At 46.6% G+C, this 16,592-nt stretch overlaps 1 protein-coding gene across 1 annotated transcript in view; it reads left to right on the top strand.

The window, feature by feature from the left end:
- LOC142767441 (uncharacterized) overlaps window positions 1-16,592 on the top strand; it is a 226,054-nt gene that overhangs the window by 197,131 nt on the left and 12,331 nt on the right. Inside the window, exons 3-4 of the mRNA XM_075869109.1 lie at window positions 11,683-12,027; window positions 12,686-12,933. Coding sequence (XP_075725224.1) covers window positions 11,683-12,027; window positions 12,686-12,933 — 593 coding nt within the window. The remainder of the gene's footprint in view (window positions 1-11,682; window positions 12,028-12,685; window positions 12,934-16,592) is intronic.

A 16,592-nucleotide genomic window follows, 5' to 3' on the forward strand; every position in this document is an offset into this window, starting at 1 on the left:
AATTCCTCCAGCGCGCCCTTACAATATGATTGCAGTCTCAGTTGAGGGAGTGGACGTTGATGCTTTGGTGGACACTGGGGCTGGGTTTTCTATTATTCGTGCTGATTTGTGTACCCGTCTTCGAAAAGTCACGACGCCTTATGATGGACCAACACTGGTTACAGCCCAGGGAACAATGATTCGCCCTTCCGCTCTCTACTGCCCGTGTGCTAATAGACGACATTCTTCATTATATACAATTCGCTGTGCTATCCCCGTGCTCCCACGAACTCATTTTAGGCTGGAACTTTCTTTCATCTGCTTCCGCGGCTATTTGTTGTGCACAACGTGTCGTCCATCTTACTGACACAGACCACTTGCTTAGTGACGAGACCTACAGGCCACTTCAACTCGTCGCTGCTGTAGACATCGAGTTACCCCCAAATGAACATCAATTAGTCACTGTTTTGTCCAACGACGTTGACTCTGGTGACATTTTGGTCACTCCATCGCCCCGTTGCCTCAATAAAGGCATAGCTCTCGCATCAGGTGTGGCTCGCTTCAACAATAGATTAGCTGTCCTCGCTGCTACGAACACCAAACCAGATAAAATTTTACTGCCGCGGGGCACTACTGTCGCCTGCGTTGCCGATCTGGAGCCTGTGTGCGTCGTGCCTCTTACCCCTGCCTCTCCTAAAGGCCATCTTGGAGATCATAGTGCTTCCTCGGCCTTTACAGCAGCCATCAACAAGGACTTGACAGACTCACAGAAGCAGCAGCTGCTTGATTTGTTGCAAAAGCATGCAAACTCTTTTGACATTCATTCATCCAGCCTGGGTCAGACAACTGCTACAGCACATCGTATTCAGACCGACGGAACATCCATTGTGCATCGTCGTCCTTACCGCGTCTCCCTAGCCGAACGGAAAATCAGTGAGGAAAACGTAGGTGATATGCTGCAACGGGAGATAATCCGACCCTCAATCAGTTCTTGGTCGTCTCCAGTGGTTCTGGTGCGTAAAAAAGACGGTTTCGTATGATTTTGCGTCGATTACCGAGCACTCAATAAGATCACTAGGAAGGACGTATACCCCATGCCACGTATCGACGACGCCCTCGATTCCTTACAAGGTGCTGAATTCTTTTCAAGCCTCGACTTGCGTTCCGGCTATTGGCAAATCCCCATGCACGAAGATGACAAAGAAAAAACGGCGTTTGAAACCCCGGACGGCCTATACGAATTTAATGTTATGCCATTTGGTCTATGCAATGCGCCCGCAACTTTTGAGCGCTTGATTGACACCGTGCTGCGTGGCCTCAAATGCAAGACTTGCCTATGTTACCTCGATGACATTGTTGTCTTTTCGTCGACGTTTTCTCAACATCTGCAACGCTTGGACGAGGTCCTGACTTGCCTTGCGGGCGCTGGTCTTCAAATTAACACCAACAAGTGCCATTTCGCCAGCAGATCTATCAAGGTCCTTGGTCATGTTGTGAGCAAGGACGGAATTCGTCCAGACCCTGAGAAAACTGCTGCAGTGCTTCGCTTCCCTCGCCCTCAGAAGCCGAAAGATTTGCGAAGTTTCCTTGGTCTCGCCTCTTACTTTCGGCGATTCATACAAAACTTTGCCTCCATAGCCACACCACTCCATAAGCTACTTGCTTCTGGTACGCCCTTTCAGTGGTCTCAGGAATGTGAATCAGCTTTCGACAGGTTGAAGAGTGCCCTCACGACCGATCCTGTACTTTCTCATTTTCACGATGGTGCACCGACCTTCCTCCATACGGACGCTAGCGGCCACGGTTTAGGAGCCGTTCTCCTCCAGCGCGACAACTCTTCGCGAGAGCGAGTCGTTGCGTACGCCAGCCGCGTCCTCTCCGCAGCTGAGAGGAACTACACGATCACCGAGAAGGAGTGCCTCGCCGTCGTTTGGTCAGTGTAGAAATTTCGTCCCTATCTTCACGGCCGCCATTTCACAATTGTGACCGACCACCACGCTCTATGTTGGCTTTCGACACTCAAGAACTTGTCGGGACGCCTCGGCCGCTGGATTCTACGCCTACAAGAGTATGATTTTGCCATCGTATACAAGTGTGGCAGGAAACATTGTGACGCCGACGCTCTTTCTCGCTGCCCACTACCAGCGACTCCACTCGGGGTTTCCGCAATCAATTCGCACAACACGCCCTCGGAGTCCACGTCTACGGCGGTTTCCTCTCTCGCCTCTATGGACCAGCTGCCTTCGGACGACCCGCACGATTTTTCTTCTCGACAGCTGGCTGACCCATACTGTCGACCTATTATAGGCTACCTCACTGGCAGTTCCCGTCCACCTAATGCGAGGCTCCGTCGCCAACTCTCGCAGTTTAAGCTGGACAACTCGGTGCTGTACCGCAAAATTTACCATCCTGACGGTCAGGGCTGGGTTCCCGTTCTACCCCGATCGCTTCGGTCCGAAGTCCTCAGAGCACTTCATGACCATCCGACGGCTGGTCACCTTGGTTACCACAAAACCTATGATCGCCTTCGAAGTTGGTTTTATTGGCCAGGTATTACCACTAGTGTAGCTCGGTACGTTGGGTCCCGCACTACCTGCCAAAGTAGAAAACTACCCACATCTGCTCCAGCCGGTACACTACAGCCTCTTCCATGCCCAGCCACACCATTCGAAGTTGTAGGCATCGATCTTTATGGCCCCCTTCCAGTCAGTGCTGCTGGAAACCGATGGATAGTAACAGCCGTTGACCATTTGACGCGCTACGCCGAGACGGCATCTGTCACTACCGGTTCAGCTTCTGAAATTGCCGACTTCATCCTTTGAGCCATTATACTGCGTCATGGTGCTCCACGTGTATTGCTCAGCGACCGTGAAAGGGCCTTCCTTTCACAACTAGTGAACAAACTTCTTCGCGCCTCTGGCACAACTCACAAGACTGCCTCTAGTTATCATCTCCAAACTAACGGCCTCACTGAGCGATTCCACCGCACTCTTGCTGACATGATCGCCGCCTACATTCAACCAGACCACAAGAACTGGGATGTAGTTCTACCATTCGTCACTTTCGCCTACAATACGGCTATTCAGCGGACAACCGGCTTCTCACCATTTTACCTAGTTTATGGACGCTCCCCTACTTCTTTGCTGGACGTCTCCTTCTTTACCTGCCATGCGGATTCGTCTGCATCCTCTTCAGAGGAATACGTTTTGCGGCTCGTAGAGAGCCGCCAACGTGCTCGTATAAACACTGAAGCCCGACAGCAAGACAGAAAGCTGGTTTATGATGAATCGCAGCGTGCTGTATCCTTTCAACCTGGAGACGAAGTGCTCCTTTTGACGCCTATTCGCACACCTGGTTTGTGCGACAAGTTCCAGCCATGATTTATCGGGCCGTACACAGTTCTTGAAGAAACTTCACCAGTAAATTATCGCGTGACGCCACTTGTAGCCCCAGCAGATCGCCGTTATCGAACTACTGAAGTCGTCCATGTCTCCCGTATGAAGCCCTTCATGCGACGTTCTTTGTCCCTTTGATTTGCCGCGGCCAGGCTGGCCGCTCTCACGTGGGGGGAATCAGTGTGGGCATTTAGTATACCAATCCTCTTCATCTGTACATTATCATCATTATCATGTATTGCTTATGCATCCTCATTGTTGTCACGTATCATTAACATCGTGGTTCGTGCATCTCCGCGGTCGGCTGCCGGTTCCTCGGGCCTAATAAAGGTCTTCCAAACCAAGACTTCGTAATACTAGTAGTAGCAGGAAGTCACCTCTCGTTTAGTCCTTGGAATGGTCGCTGGATGAGTATATGAAGAAAAGATGCCAGATGGTGGTACTTCAAGTGTTCACTAGATGGACGGACGCAAAGATGGACGGATGGACACACAGACGTAGAAACAGAGGAACAGACAGACGCACAGGCGGCCGGACAGAGAGACAGGCAGACATACGAACGCACGGACGGACAGATGGGCGGAAAGAGACGCATGCATGGACGGACAGACAGACACATGACGGACAGACAGACACATGACGGACAGACAGACACATGACGGACAAACGGATCGACTGACAAATAGACAGACGCACGGATGGACTGACTGACGGACGCACGGCTGGACGATGGACAGAGAGACGCATGAATGGACGTATGAACGGATGGACGCATGAACGCACGCACAGACTGATAGACGCACGGGTGGTCGACGGACAGAGTGACGCATGGACGGACGGATGGACGCTTGGACGGACACACGTATGGACGTACGGGCAGACGGAAGAACGGATGAACACACGGACGCACGCATGGACTGACGGGCGCGCGGATATAAGGACGCACGGACGGACTGATGGATGCTTCACTCCACTCATCATCATTCACTTTGTGGATATGCCCTGATTCTCATCTTTTCTTCAAGGACCGCTACTACTACTGCTGCAGACGGCTGCAAACTTTCGCAGCCGTATGGAGCATGGCTCAGCACATCACGTGATTACCGAAATAATCCAAAGGGGGTGAATTTTCGATACCCTCATCGCTTAAGCATATCGCACAGAGATATACACAATTCTATCTTTTTTGTCCACTTTCATTCCCCTTTACTTTTCTTCTACGAAGCACTGCACCATGTCGCCTAAGAGGCAGACAGAAATTAGGTGCCTTCTTTCTTCTTTTCAAGAATCACTTTTACATATGATTAACCAGGGAAAAAAACATGCGGTCTCGTTGTTTATCAAGGGCTGTGGCCAATCGAAGCGCCTTGTGTTGTACCTCTTGATGTTTGAGCGCAATGTTCAAGAAATTTCCATTTCATTGTTTGTAATTGGTGATTTTTTCTTAAAGAATATTAAGCAGACCTAGAAAAATTTTAGGGACAGCGCTTTGTTCTGCAGTTGGTGCTATCTCAGGTTATATATGCTGACAAAGCCTTGGGAGACTGCTTGTGCAACTGTGGGGATTCTTCTAGGGAGTGTCACCACCAGTAGGGATTCTTCTAGGTAGTGTCCCATAACAATTCCTGTCTCGTTCGCTCTCAAGCCGGGACGGCTCAGTGCTCTCCCATAGTAGAGTACCCTGTACTCTAAATCGTTACCCTCTTTTTGTAAACCCCCACCACCTAAACGCTATCACGTCCGTAACGTCGAACAGCCCTTCAGTATAAGCAAGGCGAGGTCCGCGGGACGGCTTCCAGCTCTCCATAGTAGAGTTCTAAGTACTCTAAATCGATCACCACTTTTTCTAAACACAGTATTTCAATATGGCTGACACCGCGAAAATCATTTCTTTTTATGTTCAAGGGTTTTGTAACCCAGTAAAGCAAGCCGAGGTTATCAGCATAGCCCGCTCAGAAAATTATGATATTCTGTGTTTACAAGAATAAAATTCAAACGCGCATGTAATTTAGACTGTTATTTTTTTTCGTGACATCTCGCTTCAGTGGAGTTGAAATTATTAATAAATGCGAAGCATTTCTTAGCGATCTTCGCGGACTTAGAGTCTATCTATCTATCTATCTATCTATCTATCTATCTATCTATCTATCTATCTATCTATCTATCTATCTATCTATCTATCTATCTATCTGTCTATCTATCTATTGATTGTCACCATTGTCACATTGATTGTCAACATTGTCACTCGGCGTTTGTAAAGCCTGATGCCCTCCTTAATAGGTCATCATCATGCGTGCTCTATTCCTGGAAAAGAAATGCTCAGTCACTCCTTTGTTACACGTGATATAGTTGCGTATATGTTAACAAGATCAGCTCGAGGACCCTTGGTTTCACTTGACCAGGAAAAGGCATTCGATCGCCTCGAACATAGCTTTATACTTAGCATAATGGCAGCATTTGGCTTCTCCCAAAACTTCGTTGAGCTTTTCAGGAACGCATACCGAGATATACGCAGCACGTTCTTTCTTGATGGTTTAGAGAGTGCACCTTTTCCTGATACCCTTGGTGTTCCCCATGGGTGTCCTTTATCCCCTGCACTTTTTGTACTCAGCCTCAAACCATTCTACAATCGGTAATCACTGATCCATACGTTCGAGGCATTCCTCTTCCAGGTAGTGGTACCATGGCGGTAACCACATTTTCTGGTGATATCGCGTATTTGAAGAGTGAGCACTGTTTATCCCGTAGCCTACTTCTTTTTACTGCGTATAGCACGATTTCAGGTGCTGCTTTAATTTTTTTCAAAATGTCCATATTTATTCATTGGTTCCACAGACGCCTGCCTAAGTCCCTTGTTTGGTCTACAAAAAGTGACTCCATTCGCATTCTGCGGCTTGATTATTCTTTCTACGGCATATCAGCCTCCTTGTGCGTTTCACTAGTCGAAGATGTAAAACGACACGTCCGGGAAGCACAATAGTATGACTTACCGATGCTCGAAACAAGGTATTTAGCACAGACAGTGTTTTGCGGCAGTGCATAGTAAATATCTTATGTCAGCACCCATCACGAATTACTATGTCGTTGCAATTCCCCATTGGCTCATTTTTCTGGTCGGGTGGAACAGAGCTGGTTTGCCAAGCAGCTCTTGGGCAACCGAGAAACTGTGGTGGATTCTCATTCCCATGCGTCTCTGTTTGCTGCCGGCTGCTTGCCCTACGATTCTTACTTCGCTTGTCGCTTGATGATAAGCGCCCCACGCGTGATCTTGCCTGCTATTTCTTAGGAACCAAGATACGTTATTTACTACCAGATGCACGGCTTAATTCTGCACCACAAACACCTAACGTGCCTGCATTTTACTTAATGGCAGTAGCATTTCATCGACACGCACAGCATGTTTGTCCCGATGTGGACATTCTCGAAAGCCGCATTGTAGATACAATGGCGGCTTTTCTGCTTCCTCTGGTTCCTCCAGCCCGTCTAGCACGATCGAGACATCTCTTATGAAGTGCGATAACGGCATCTTTTTTGCCTGGCCACCTCCGTGACTTTATGTGGCATCTTGGATGGAGAGTATTCCCAACACGGGACAGGCTGGAGAAGTGGGGCATGGTACCGTCTTCCACTTGTCCTAGCTGCCCGTTACAGGAGTGTAACCAGCATATGCTGCAGCAATGTGTCATTGCAAAGGTGTTTTGGAAGTCTCTTAACGTTAGTTTCCGTGGCCTAAGTGCTAGTCGCTTTGTGACATCTGGTCACTGCTGTCGTTATCGCTTTTCAGGCCTTCTAATAGCTGCGCGGGCTTTTTGTTGGTGGCGTAATAGGTGCGAGGCTGTTGCGGCAGATTATTGTCGTCGTGCTCTCTTTCCGATTCTTCAACGCTTATACTCTGAACTTTTATCGTTTCTGTTGGAGGAATTGTTCTTCCTTGGGGAAGAATTTCTGCGACAATGATCATGCCGCTTTTTGTCCGTAGTTGACGGACGTATTCGATTAGTCTTCTACCTGGCATGGTTGCTATAACCAGGTCACCTGTCAATGTCTGATTAGTAGATGTAATCTGTATGTGTTTACTATTTCTATGTGTTTCTGTATGCCATGTATGGGTGTGAGTTTTTGTATATATGCCCTTCATTCTAACGCTGTAACTTATCTAACCTTTACGAATATTAACAGCTGTTGTACATATTTCCTAACGTCTTCACCAAGTCTTGTAAATTCTGTACATATACCATCATGCCCATATTGTGAATAGTGTATATATGTAGCGTATGTAGTTATTAGTACTAAAGACTAAGGACAACCTACGGACTTGGGCACTTTTTTTAAAAGTGTAATATAATTGTGCTTTGTCATTTGTTTGTTATTGTGCTTGTTATACAGACACTCGTTACATGGGTTTGTAGCGTCCCATGATAGAATAAAGTTTTTCTAAACGTACTCTGAATCGTTACCCACTTTTTCTGAACACACAAAGTTTATTGACAGTGGAGTGTGCGGACTTCACATTGCTGCGACGTCTGAGGTCCACGGGACGGCTTCAAGCTCTCCCATAGTAGAATATTGAGCGCTCTAAATCGTTATCACTTTTTCTAAACACCAAATTTGGCCCACAGGACGGCCTGGTGCTCTCCCATAGTACAGTAACTAGTACTCTAAACCGTTCACCAGCTTCTTCTAAACACCTCTAAATGTGTGAGGCACACTGGACGGCTTTATGCTCTCCCATATTAGAGTACCAAGTACTTTAAGTTGTTAATTAGTTGAAAGGCCAAGCTCCTTATGCCGTGGGTTTGTCTCTTCTAGCTCGTTGTGGTCAGTGACCGCCTAGTTTTAGACTCTTTCAGCAGGTGCGGACGGGTAGACAAACAGGCAAATGGACGCTCGCACATACGTACTCCCGCTTCGCCCCACTCATCATCATTCACTCCGTGGATATGCTGTGATTTTTTTCAGCACCTCGCACTTCAGCCCCTAACCACACCTACGCGTCACAACGCGTCAGCGCGGAGCTTTCTTTCTCTCCCATTGAGGGAGAGGACGTGAATCTACATTTAGCTACGCTCGTTCTCACTTTACAGGAACGTGACTCCCACTCTCCACGCCACGCGCTGACGCATTGTAACACGTACGTATTGTTCGGGGTCTAAACACGTTATGCCGATCCAAGTAGAAGATAACCCAGGCTTGAATTAAAATTGCTCCCCCAAGTGGTCTGATAGGCCCCGTGATAACAATGAAACAACGTTCTTTGTCTGGCACGTTTGATTTGAGCTTAATAAATGTTTAAGAGATTCAAGCTTTGCTGAGTGGAGATGAATTCTGCAACGCCGAGCGCATATTATAGCCCGGCTGTCGCGGATAGTCGTACTGTTTGTCGCAAATGGCGCGTTTCAACCGAGTGTCCCCGCCTGTAGGATAATTAAATGACTGTACCTTGTAGGGCACTGGGGATTCGAAGAACGAAAACGAGACACTTCGCCCCGAACAATGGACAGAACAAAGCTTTACGGCGGAGAACTGAAACCGATCTATTACAATTCCAAGCGAACAATGCTATATACGCTTCCAGATGTCCAGCTCCATTAGATGGGCAGATATAAATGACTCTCTGTAAGAGAGCGCCACCAAGGGATAGCGCGACGTGCGCACAGTCTCCTTAACGGTCGTTCCTGCTCTTTGTACAAGAGCCCGGCTTTTATGAACAGTTTTGTCGAACTACTGTTTATAGGTACGCTGGGCCTACTTTAAATGCGAAGTATTTCTTAGTGAACTTCGGCGAGTTTAAGCATATCTATCTATCTATCTATCTATCTATCTATCTATCTATCTATCTATCTATCTATCTATCTATCTATCTATCTATCTATCTATCTATCTATCTATCTATCTATCTATCTAACCACATACGACTTTTAGCTCTCCTGGCCGTTTGAATAATGCTATCCGTACGAAACTTGGAATGGCATAACATGACTGCATGACGAGAATATCTGACCAGTCATAACATGAAAATCATGAAATGTATGTCATAAATGTCATGCTTTACATTTCATCGTCTTGCTGCTCTTGCGGTGGTTTCGTTCACATGACAAGTTGAAAAACTGGTATGGTATGACATGATTGCATGGCGAACACAAGCAACACACCCTAACATGAAAGTCATGATATGCGTGTATTTTAACAACATGAATACATGCCGCGCTCATGATGCGCTTGCGGCCATCTCGCTAGCGTCACATATACCAAATTTGGTATTACGGTACGTGAATTGAACCTTAAGAGACAAGAAGAGAGCAGAGTGGATAAGGGAACAAACGGGGGTTAAGGATATCATAGCTGAAATCAAAAAGAGGAAATGGACATGGGCCGGGCATGTAGCCCGTAGACAGGATAACCGCTGGTCATTAAGGGTAACTGACTGGATTCCCAGAGAAGGCAAGTGAGTTAGGGGGAGACAGAAAATTAGGTGGGCAGATGAGATTAAGAAGTTTGCGGGTATAAATTGGCAGCAGCAAGCACAGGACCGGGTTAACTGGCGGAACATGGGAGAGGCCTTTGTCCTGTAGTGGACGTAGTCAGGCTGATGATGATGATGATAATGACGTGAATGGAATACGAAGGTATGTGACGGGTGCAAACATGGTAAACATGAGATGCGCATCATGTAACAACATGACTACATGCTACGCTCATCGTGCACTCGCGGCCGTTTCACTAGGTTCACAAGTATGAAATTCGGCATTACGTGACGCGAACGGGCGTCACGTAATTGCAGCTCCCATAGACACTAGCGCCAGAGTTCCCTCGAGTGTATATTGGGAAACTCTATGCTTAAAAGGAAGGCTATGTGTAACGTTGTAGCTCTTTTATATCTGAGGTCAGACACCTGCTGAATATGTACAATTAGTATCTCCCTTCACAATTACTAACAATCGTTTTAGAATACTTTTGTGATTGACTGTTGTTCTTAGAGATACATGTCAGTTCTTGATGGTTATGGTTCGCTAATGTAGCTTTTATTTTTAACAGCAATGCGCTTTTTATCTTATCTGAATATAATGATCAAGCCCTCAACGAGATTTCTTTTTTAATTTAGTGTTCGGCAGCACACACTAACAGGATAGTCAGCTTAATTCAAGCAATAAAGAGAGCGAAAAAACTTTTTTCAAAACATTACTGTTTGCTTATTGTAAGTGGAGACCCTCTTGCAAGTCACCATTTACAACTGTGGCTCTCCGACTCTGGTCGAAGACCGCCGATTGGCTTTTCAAGATCATTTTAGAGAGTGGCGCTTTTTAGAAACAATGCTTGAGCGTGTGATTAACTGCCGTTGAGACGGCTTCCCCATCGAAAAATCTCATGTGAAACATATGATGCACATTCAGCTACCTCGCATCATCATACGAGAACACACAATATTCATATTGTTCATACGAGATGATTGAAAATGTGGCAGAAGTGTGATATGAGAATATCTCGCTGGTGTTTTCCGCCTCAGTGTGTCAATGAACCCACAAAATTGATTTGAATGAACGCCCAGTCACAACGCTTTTTCTCGGTCAATTACTTCCAATACAAACCTTCCGGTTATCAGAATGATCAGATAAAAGCCGTCTAGACAATCAATTTCGCAAAACATTATCGTCTTCATTCAATAGTTACACTGAGTTATCATGTGGGAGCATATACTTAGAATAAGGGCAAGCTGGCGGCCAGATTAGTTAATAAAATAATTGATTTAATAGGGCTTGTTGATGAGCTAGTTGGTTCATTAGCTGAGAAAACTGTTGCGGGGAAAAAAACGCAGGAGAAAAAAACACATTGACTCACAGACACGGGGGCCAAGTACAAACTGTTTGAAAACAAGAACTGCCGTTATTTACATATGCTTCCAAACAAGGTACGTATAGTTGAGTGAACAGCAAATCACATATCGATTGATGAACGAACAGCAAATTGTCATGAAACACAGAAAAAGGGTCGAAACATGCGCTGAGATGCAACACCATACCAGCAGCGTATCGTTTACTTGCGTCGTCCCTGTGTTATAGTGTGTCCTAACAGTTTTTGTTTTTCGACTAATCAACTTACCATATTGAAAAATTCTGAGTAGCATGGATGGTTGCACCATCTGGCGAAACATATCTCAACTACATATTTCTTTTTATTTAGCCTCCGCGAACCGCTATGGCAGTATGACTGAATATAAATTTTATCCTATCGGCACTTCAAAGGACTCGAATGGATGTTGCGTCGTGAACTGGAGTGGTCTCGGAACTGTCTTGCTCTTTCACACGCGCAGGCATGAGCCCCCACGGGTCACTGCGTGGTCGCAGTGCGGGCACCGGCTCCTTCCTCAGCGTCACCGGTTCGCACGAAAAGACCAGTTCCAGTGCCAGCGTGAGCCCCGATGCGTCAGCGACCAACAAGTACCGGCTGGTCGTGCTCGGCGGTCCTCGCGTCGGCAAGTCGGCCATCGTGCACCGCTTCCTGCACGACAGGTTCCTGCACGACTACAGCGCCACCGTCGAGGAGTTCCACCGCGGCGAGTACGACGTTGGCGGTGGCGCCACCGTCGCTCTCGACATTCTCGACACCGGTGGGAGCTTCGAGTTTCCCGCCATGCGTCGCCTCGCTATCGACTCAGGTGAGTGCGCAGCATCCAGGTAAAAAAATGTACACAGAGAGAACAATTTTTCTTGTGCTAGCAAAAAGTTACATTCACACGTGGGCATGTTTAAAAAAGGGAGGGGGTCAGCGTCCCACTCCCTCTTTGATAGTAAATCAATACTTTGACGTTGCACTGGCTACTGATTATACGACAAGGGTCTCAGTGGGACGCGCACAAGGTAAAGTTCGTGAGTCATAAGCCAACTAACCCAAAGATAACTTTCTGCTTGTGCCATTTTTCACCCCCCTATGCTCCTACACAATGCTAGGAGCACCACGCTATTCATAAGTGAGAACACGCGTTCAGCTCGGAACTTCTCGTGGCGTCGTCACCTTGGATTCAGTGCACCATTAACCATGAGGCCATTAATATTGATGACGTTCCCTAGGACCTTGATCTGTGAGAACGAAGTACATTCTCTTCTGAGAGAGCCAAAGCCTCGTCTTATCAACTTTAAACAAATTTCAATGGGCCAATGTGGGCAGAATACAAAAAACGCTGAACACTACTATCCGGGACTACACTGTCAGCGAACTTCAGGAGGGACATTTCAAATTGAAACTTCTGACAGTATTGGATTGGCTAACTGTTTCCTTTGTTCCCCTTCCCCTCCTGGGTGCCCGTTCAATCATAGGTGACGCCTTCCTTCTCGTGTACGCGATCGACGACCGCGATTCCTTCGAGCTGGTGCGCAAGCTGCGCGACGACGTGCTGGCTGCTCGCAAGGCGCCCCCTATCGTCGTGGTGGGCAACAAGATTGACCTCGAATCGCATCGCCAGGTCCAGTCACAGATGGTCGAGCCGATCGTCTGCATAGACTGGGAGCACGGCTGGGTTGAGTGCTCAGCAAAGGACAACACAAACATCGCCAGGGTCTTCCAGGTACGCTGCCACTTACCAAGGGAGTGAGGACCTCCGTTTATTCGCGATAGCGTTAACCTTGTGTCGTTATTACAGCTTTCTGGACATGATCATTGGCTAGCTTGGCATGGTCACTTACACTTCTATGTCGCCCCTCCCTTGACGGTACGGGCAGTGCCAGGGTTTCTTTTAGAGTGGGGCACTCACGACAAGTGTGTTTATACGCACGTGTTGCGGGGCGTATGCTGGCAGGAACCTCATGTGTTATGTATTGCTAGTGCTTGTGTTGGGATTGACAAAGGTCGTGAGCCGGAAATAGAGGCGCATTTTCGTATTCCTTTTTTATAAATTCCAATAAATGTGGTTGTAAAGAAGAATTCTTCATGACAGAATGTCGACAGAGCCAGACCTTGCATATAAATACTTATCAGGGACAATTCAGCCTGTCAAAACATTGGCTCCAGAGACGTTCCCTCCTCACCACTTCAATTCTAACCCTACTTGTTAACTTATGCCTCTTTCGGATTTTCACTGGTATTGAGTATTACAATCAAGCCCCACGCCCTAGATTTCTCATAAAACAAGGATTGTTTTTCATTTGTACTTCTGTCCTAAACAAGAAAAAATGAAACTTTAATTTCCAGCTTATCTTTAAAATCTAGCTACCTCATTGTCAATTATTTATGTTAGCTAGAGTCATAGTTTGTTGATTTTACTGTACTTATCTTCGTCGATGGTGTCGATTCAGTAGAAAGGGATGCACAAAACAATTGCCATGCGAATACGTCTTTATGTCGGTGGACGGCAAACATTCAGGACGCTCTTATCACGTGTACGGTGATTGTTACGAGATGCGTGAGAGAGACACCTGAAGGAGGTCGACCCGGCCTTGCGTGTGTCACCACTTTATTTCAAGGGCCGAAGCAGAGCGTCGGTGGCTGCAGGCGTCTAAAACACCAGGACCATGAGCTCGTTCTTATCTGGCTCACACCTCGAGCTTGAGGACGAGTTGCACGAGAGGTGTGGCATGGCGGTTGGAAAATAGTGATGATAAATGTCGATTAAGATATCGTTAACAGAGAAGTAACATAGCAGGACGTGAAAATGACGTCTTCGCACGACACGGTCGCTTGCTCAAACGTGGGCTAATGCAGGAAGGAGTGCTGCGAAACCCCGTCAACAAATTGAAGCTGCGATAGTTCCCATCCTTGAGCAATTGCGAAACCATGATAGTTACAGAGAGTTTTCTAAGGATATGGAGTCGATTGATACAATCACCTGGAAAGAAAAAGCGAAATAAGGAGAAGAAGACTAAGATGGCTTTCACTTGAGAGCTGTCTTCAGGCACATGCATAACGGACAATGCCAGTTAAGCAGTTTTCGTTCTCTTTTTACACCTCAACGAAAAAGTGTTGTCAACTACGAATTTCCAGTTCTCCTCTAAAGAGTGAATCAAACAGCCTGAGGCTACCGTCTTCATGGCGCCAATCAGCATGGCGTAAGTATTTCAATGGGAACCAATGCCACAGCCCGGCTCTGGCGGCCTGTAGCGGCATTGCCCGCAATAACAATCCTGGGTGACAGAGGGGTACGTCCAGTCAGTCATGCGCGTCCTCATTATCTTAGGGCGTATTCTTTCAGGGGACGCATTACAAAGCCATTATTACTCGTGCCCGTAAAATGCGCACCAGCCGGAATGCGGACTTACCTCAATGCGCTCCGGCACGAAATGCGGTTGCGATTGGGGACTCGTTGAAAACGGCCTGACCTTTCCGGTACAAAAGCCACTCTGCATATTCAAACGCCTCGGGATCAATAAATGATCCCAGAAACGTTCCGATGATATTGTTTTCTTGGGCACAATGCGTGGTTATGACGTTTGGAGCCACCGGGTTACTAAATTGAACGAGCGCGTAATTTATGTCCCTGCTATGCTCGGAGACGCAGGTTCCAATTTCAGCCGTGGCGACCAGGCCGTCTTTAAGACCACCAATATACAGGCATTTCGTGCACTGTGGAGTTTTATATTAATATTGGTTGGTGTTTAATGTCCCAAAACCACCATTTTATTATGAGAAACACCGTAGTGGAGAGCGCTGGTAATTTTCACCACCTGGGCTTTATTGTGCCTTTAAACATAAGCTGACGGGCCTCAAGAGTTTTCACCTCCATCAAAAATGTCACCGGGATTCGTTCCCACAACCTCTAGGTCAGCAGCTGTGGGCCTCAGCCACTAGACCACCATGGCGGGTAATTGTTGAGTTTCAATGCTTATGGCACACTCCAGCGCAAAAATACACAACGGACGTTTCAACGCTCCAGAACTTCAATTGATTATAGTGGACGCAGTAGTTCAGTACTCCTAAAATTTCACCATCTATGGTTCCTTGTGGTACCTCGGAATATACGAAAATGCGACGAACTCGGCTGGAATTCTGCCCTGTGACCTGAAGGTCAACAGCTGAGCCCCATAACCACTATAGACTAGTTTAACGGGCGTCTGAGATTTAAGAACTTGCTGCGAAACCCAAGGTAGTAAAAAAACGAATTCGGAGTTTTACCACTAACAGCGTGCATAATTATGTTGTGGTTTCAGCACACAAAGCTTCAGCAGAAGTCGTAATTAAAGGTATTCACTAATCCTAATAATCTACTCTAAGAGACTGTCAACTCGGCGCAGTGTAAACGTTTTAATTCCTTCATGAGCATGCACAGTATTGTTAGACAGTCTCTTGGACTCTGCCGCTTTAAAAATAAGGTGTAATTACGCACAAAGGTTGGCACATTCTGCTTTCTTAGCGATTTTTCTTTGCGAGCACAAATTAGTATGGGTACAAGGCTGCGCGAAGTGCGGTAAATACACTTCCCCAGCTGTCACTGCCAGAACTTTGTATATCCTATGTATCACATCGGGTAGCCAAAAGAAATGTCAAGTTTGTAACGACGGTGGTTGGTGTTAAGAAATATTTGTTTATTCAGATGCCCGTTAACGCTGTGGCGGTTGCATTTCAATAGTGGCGAAACGGTATAGAGCCTCACTTACAGTGTGATGTCAGTGGGCGCTAAACACCAGTTGGTCGAAATTTCCGGAGCCCTCCACTACGACTATTGTCATAAACTTATCTTGGTTTCGCGACGTAAGATGCCAGGTATCATTAGATGCGAGTACATTTTTGTCCCGGAGGGGACGAGAAATAGGCGAAAAAAAAGGAAGGTCAGCCAATTATCAGACTGGCTTGCTAACCTTTGCAGGGAAAGGTTGTAAGAAAAATAAAAGATTGTAGAAAAGAGATGTTACAAAGAAAGAGAGAGATGGAAAGCAGATACATCAGGTGAGCATGACCTGGTTAATTTATACCATTTGTTCACAAACACACAAAAAATCTAGTTCGATCTTGCCGTTTTCGCTAATGTAATAACCGGGCACCACATAGGGCTTTAGGTTTTCTCTTTGAACCCGAAGGCCAGAAAAAAAAAGTTCTTGTCAATAAGAAAGTTTTTTCATTTTCAGAGAAATTAATCTGCATTACTTTAGTGACGTCGTCCTTGAAAAGAGCTGTGCGTCAAGAGCTCGCTTTCAAAACATTCCCCTAAAACATTCGAACTCCATGACCCCGTTGTGTGCAGACGGCAGTGACGCAGAAATGAAACACACCAACTGTCTCCGTCGGGTGCAAGGC

This window comes from Rhipicephalus microplus, chromosome 7, assembly GCF_043290135.1.
Source record: "Rhipicephalus microplus isolate Deutch F79 chromosome 7, USDA_Rmic, whole genome shotgun sequence".
In the NCBI taxonomy this organism is placed as follows: Eukaryota; Metazoa; Arthropoda; class Arachnida; order Ixodida; family Ixodidae; genus Rhipicephalus; species Rhipicephalus microplus.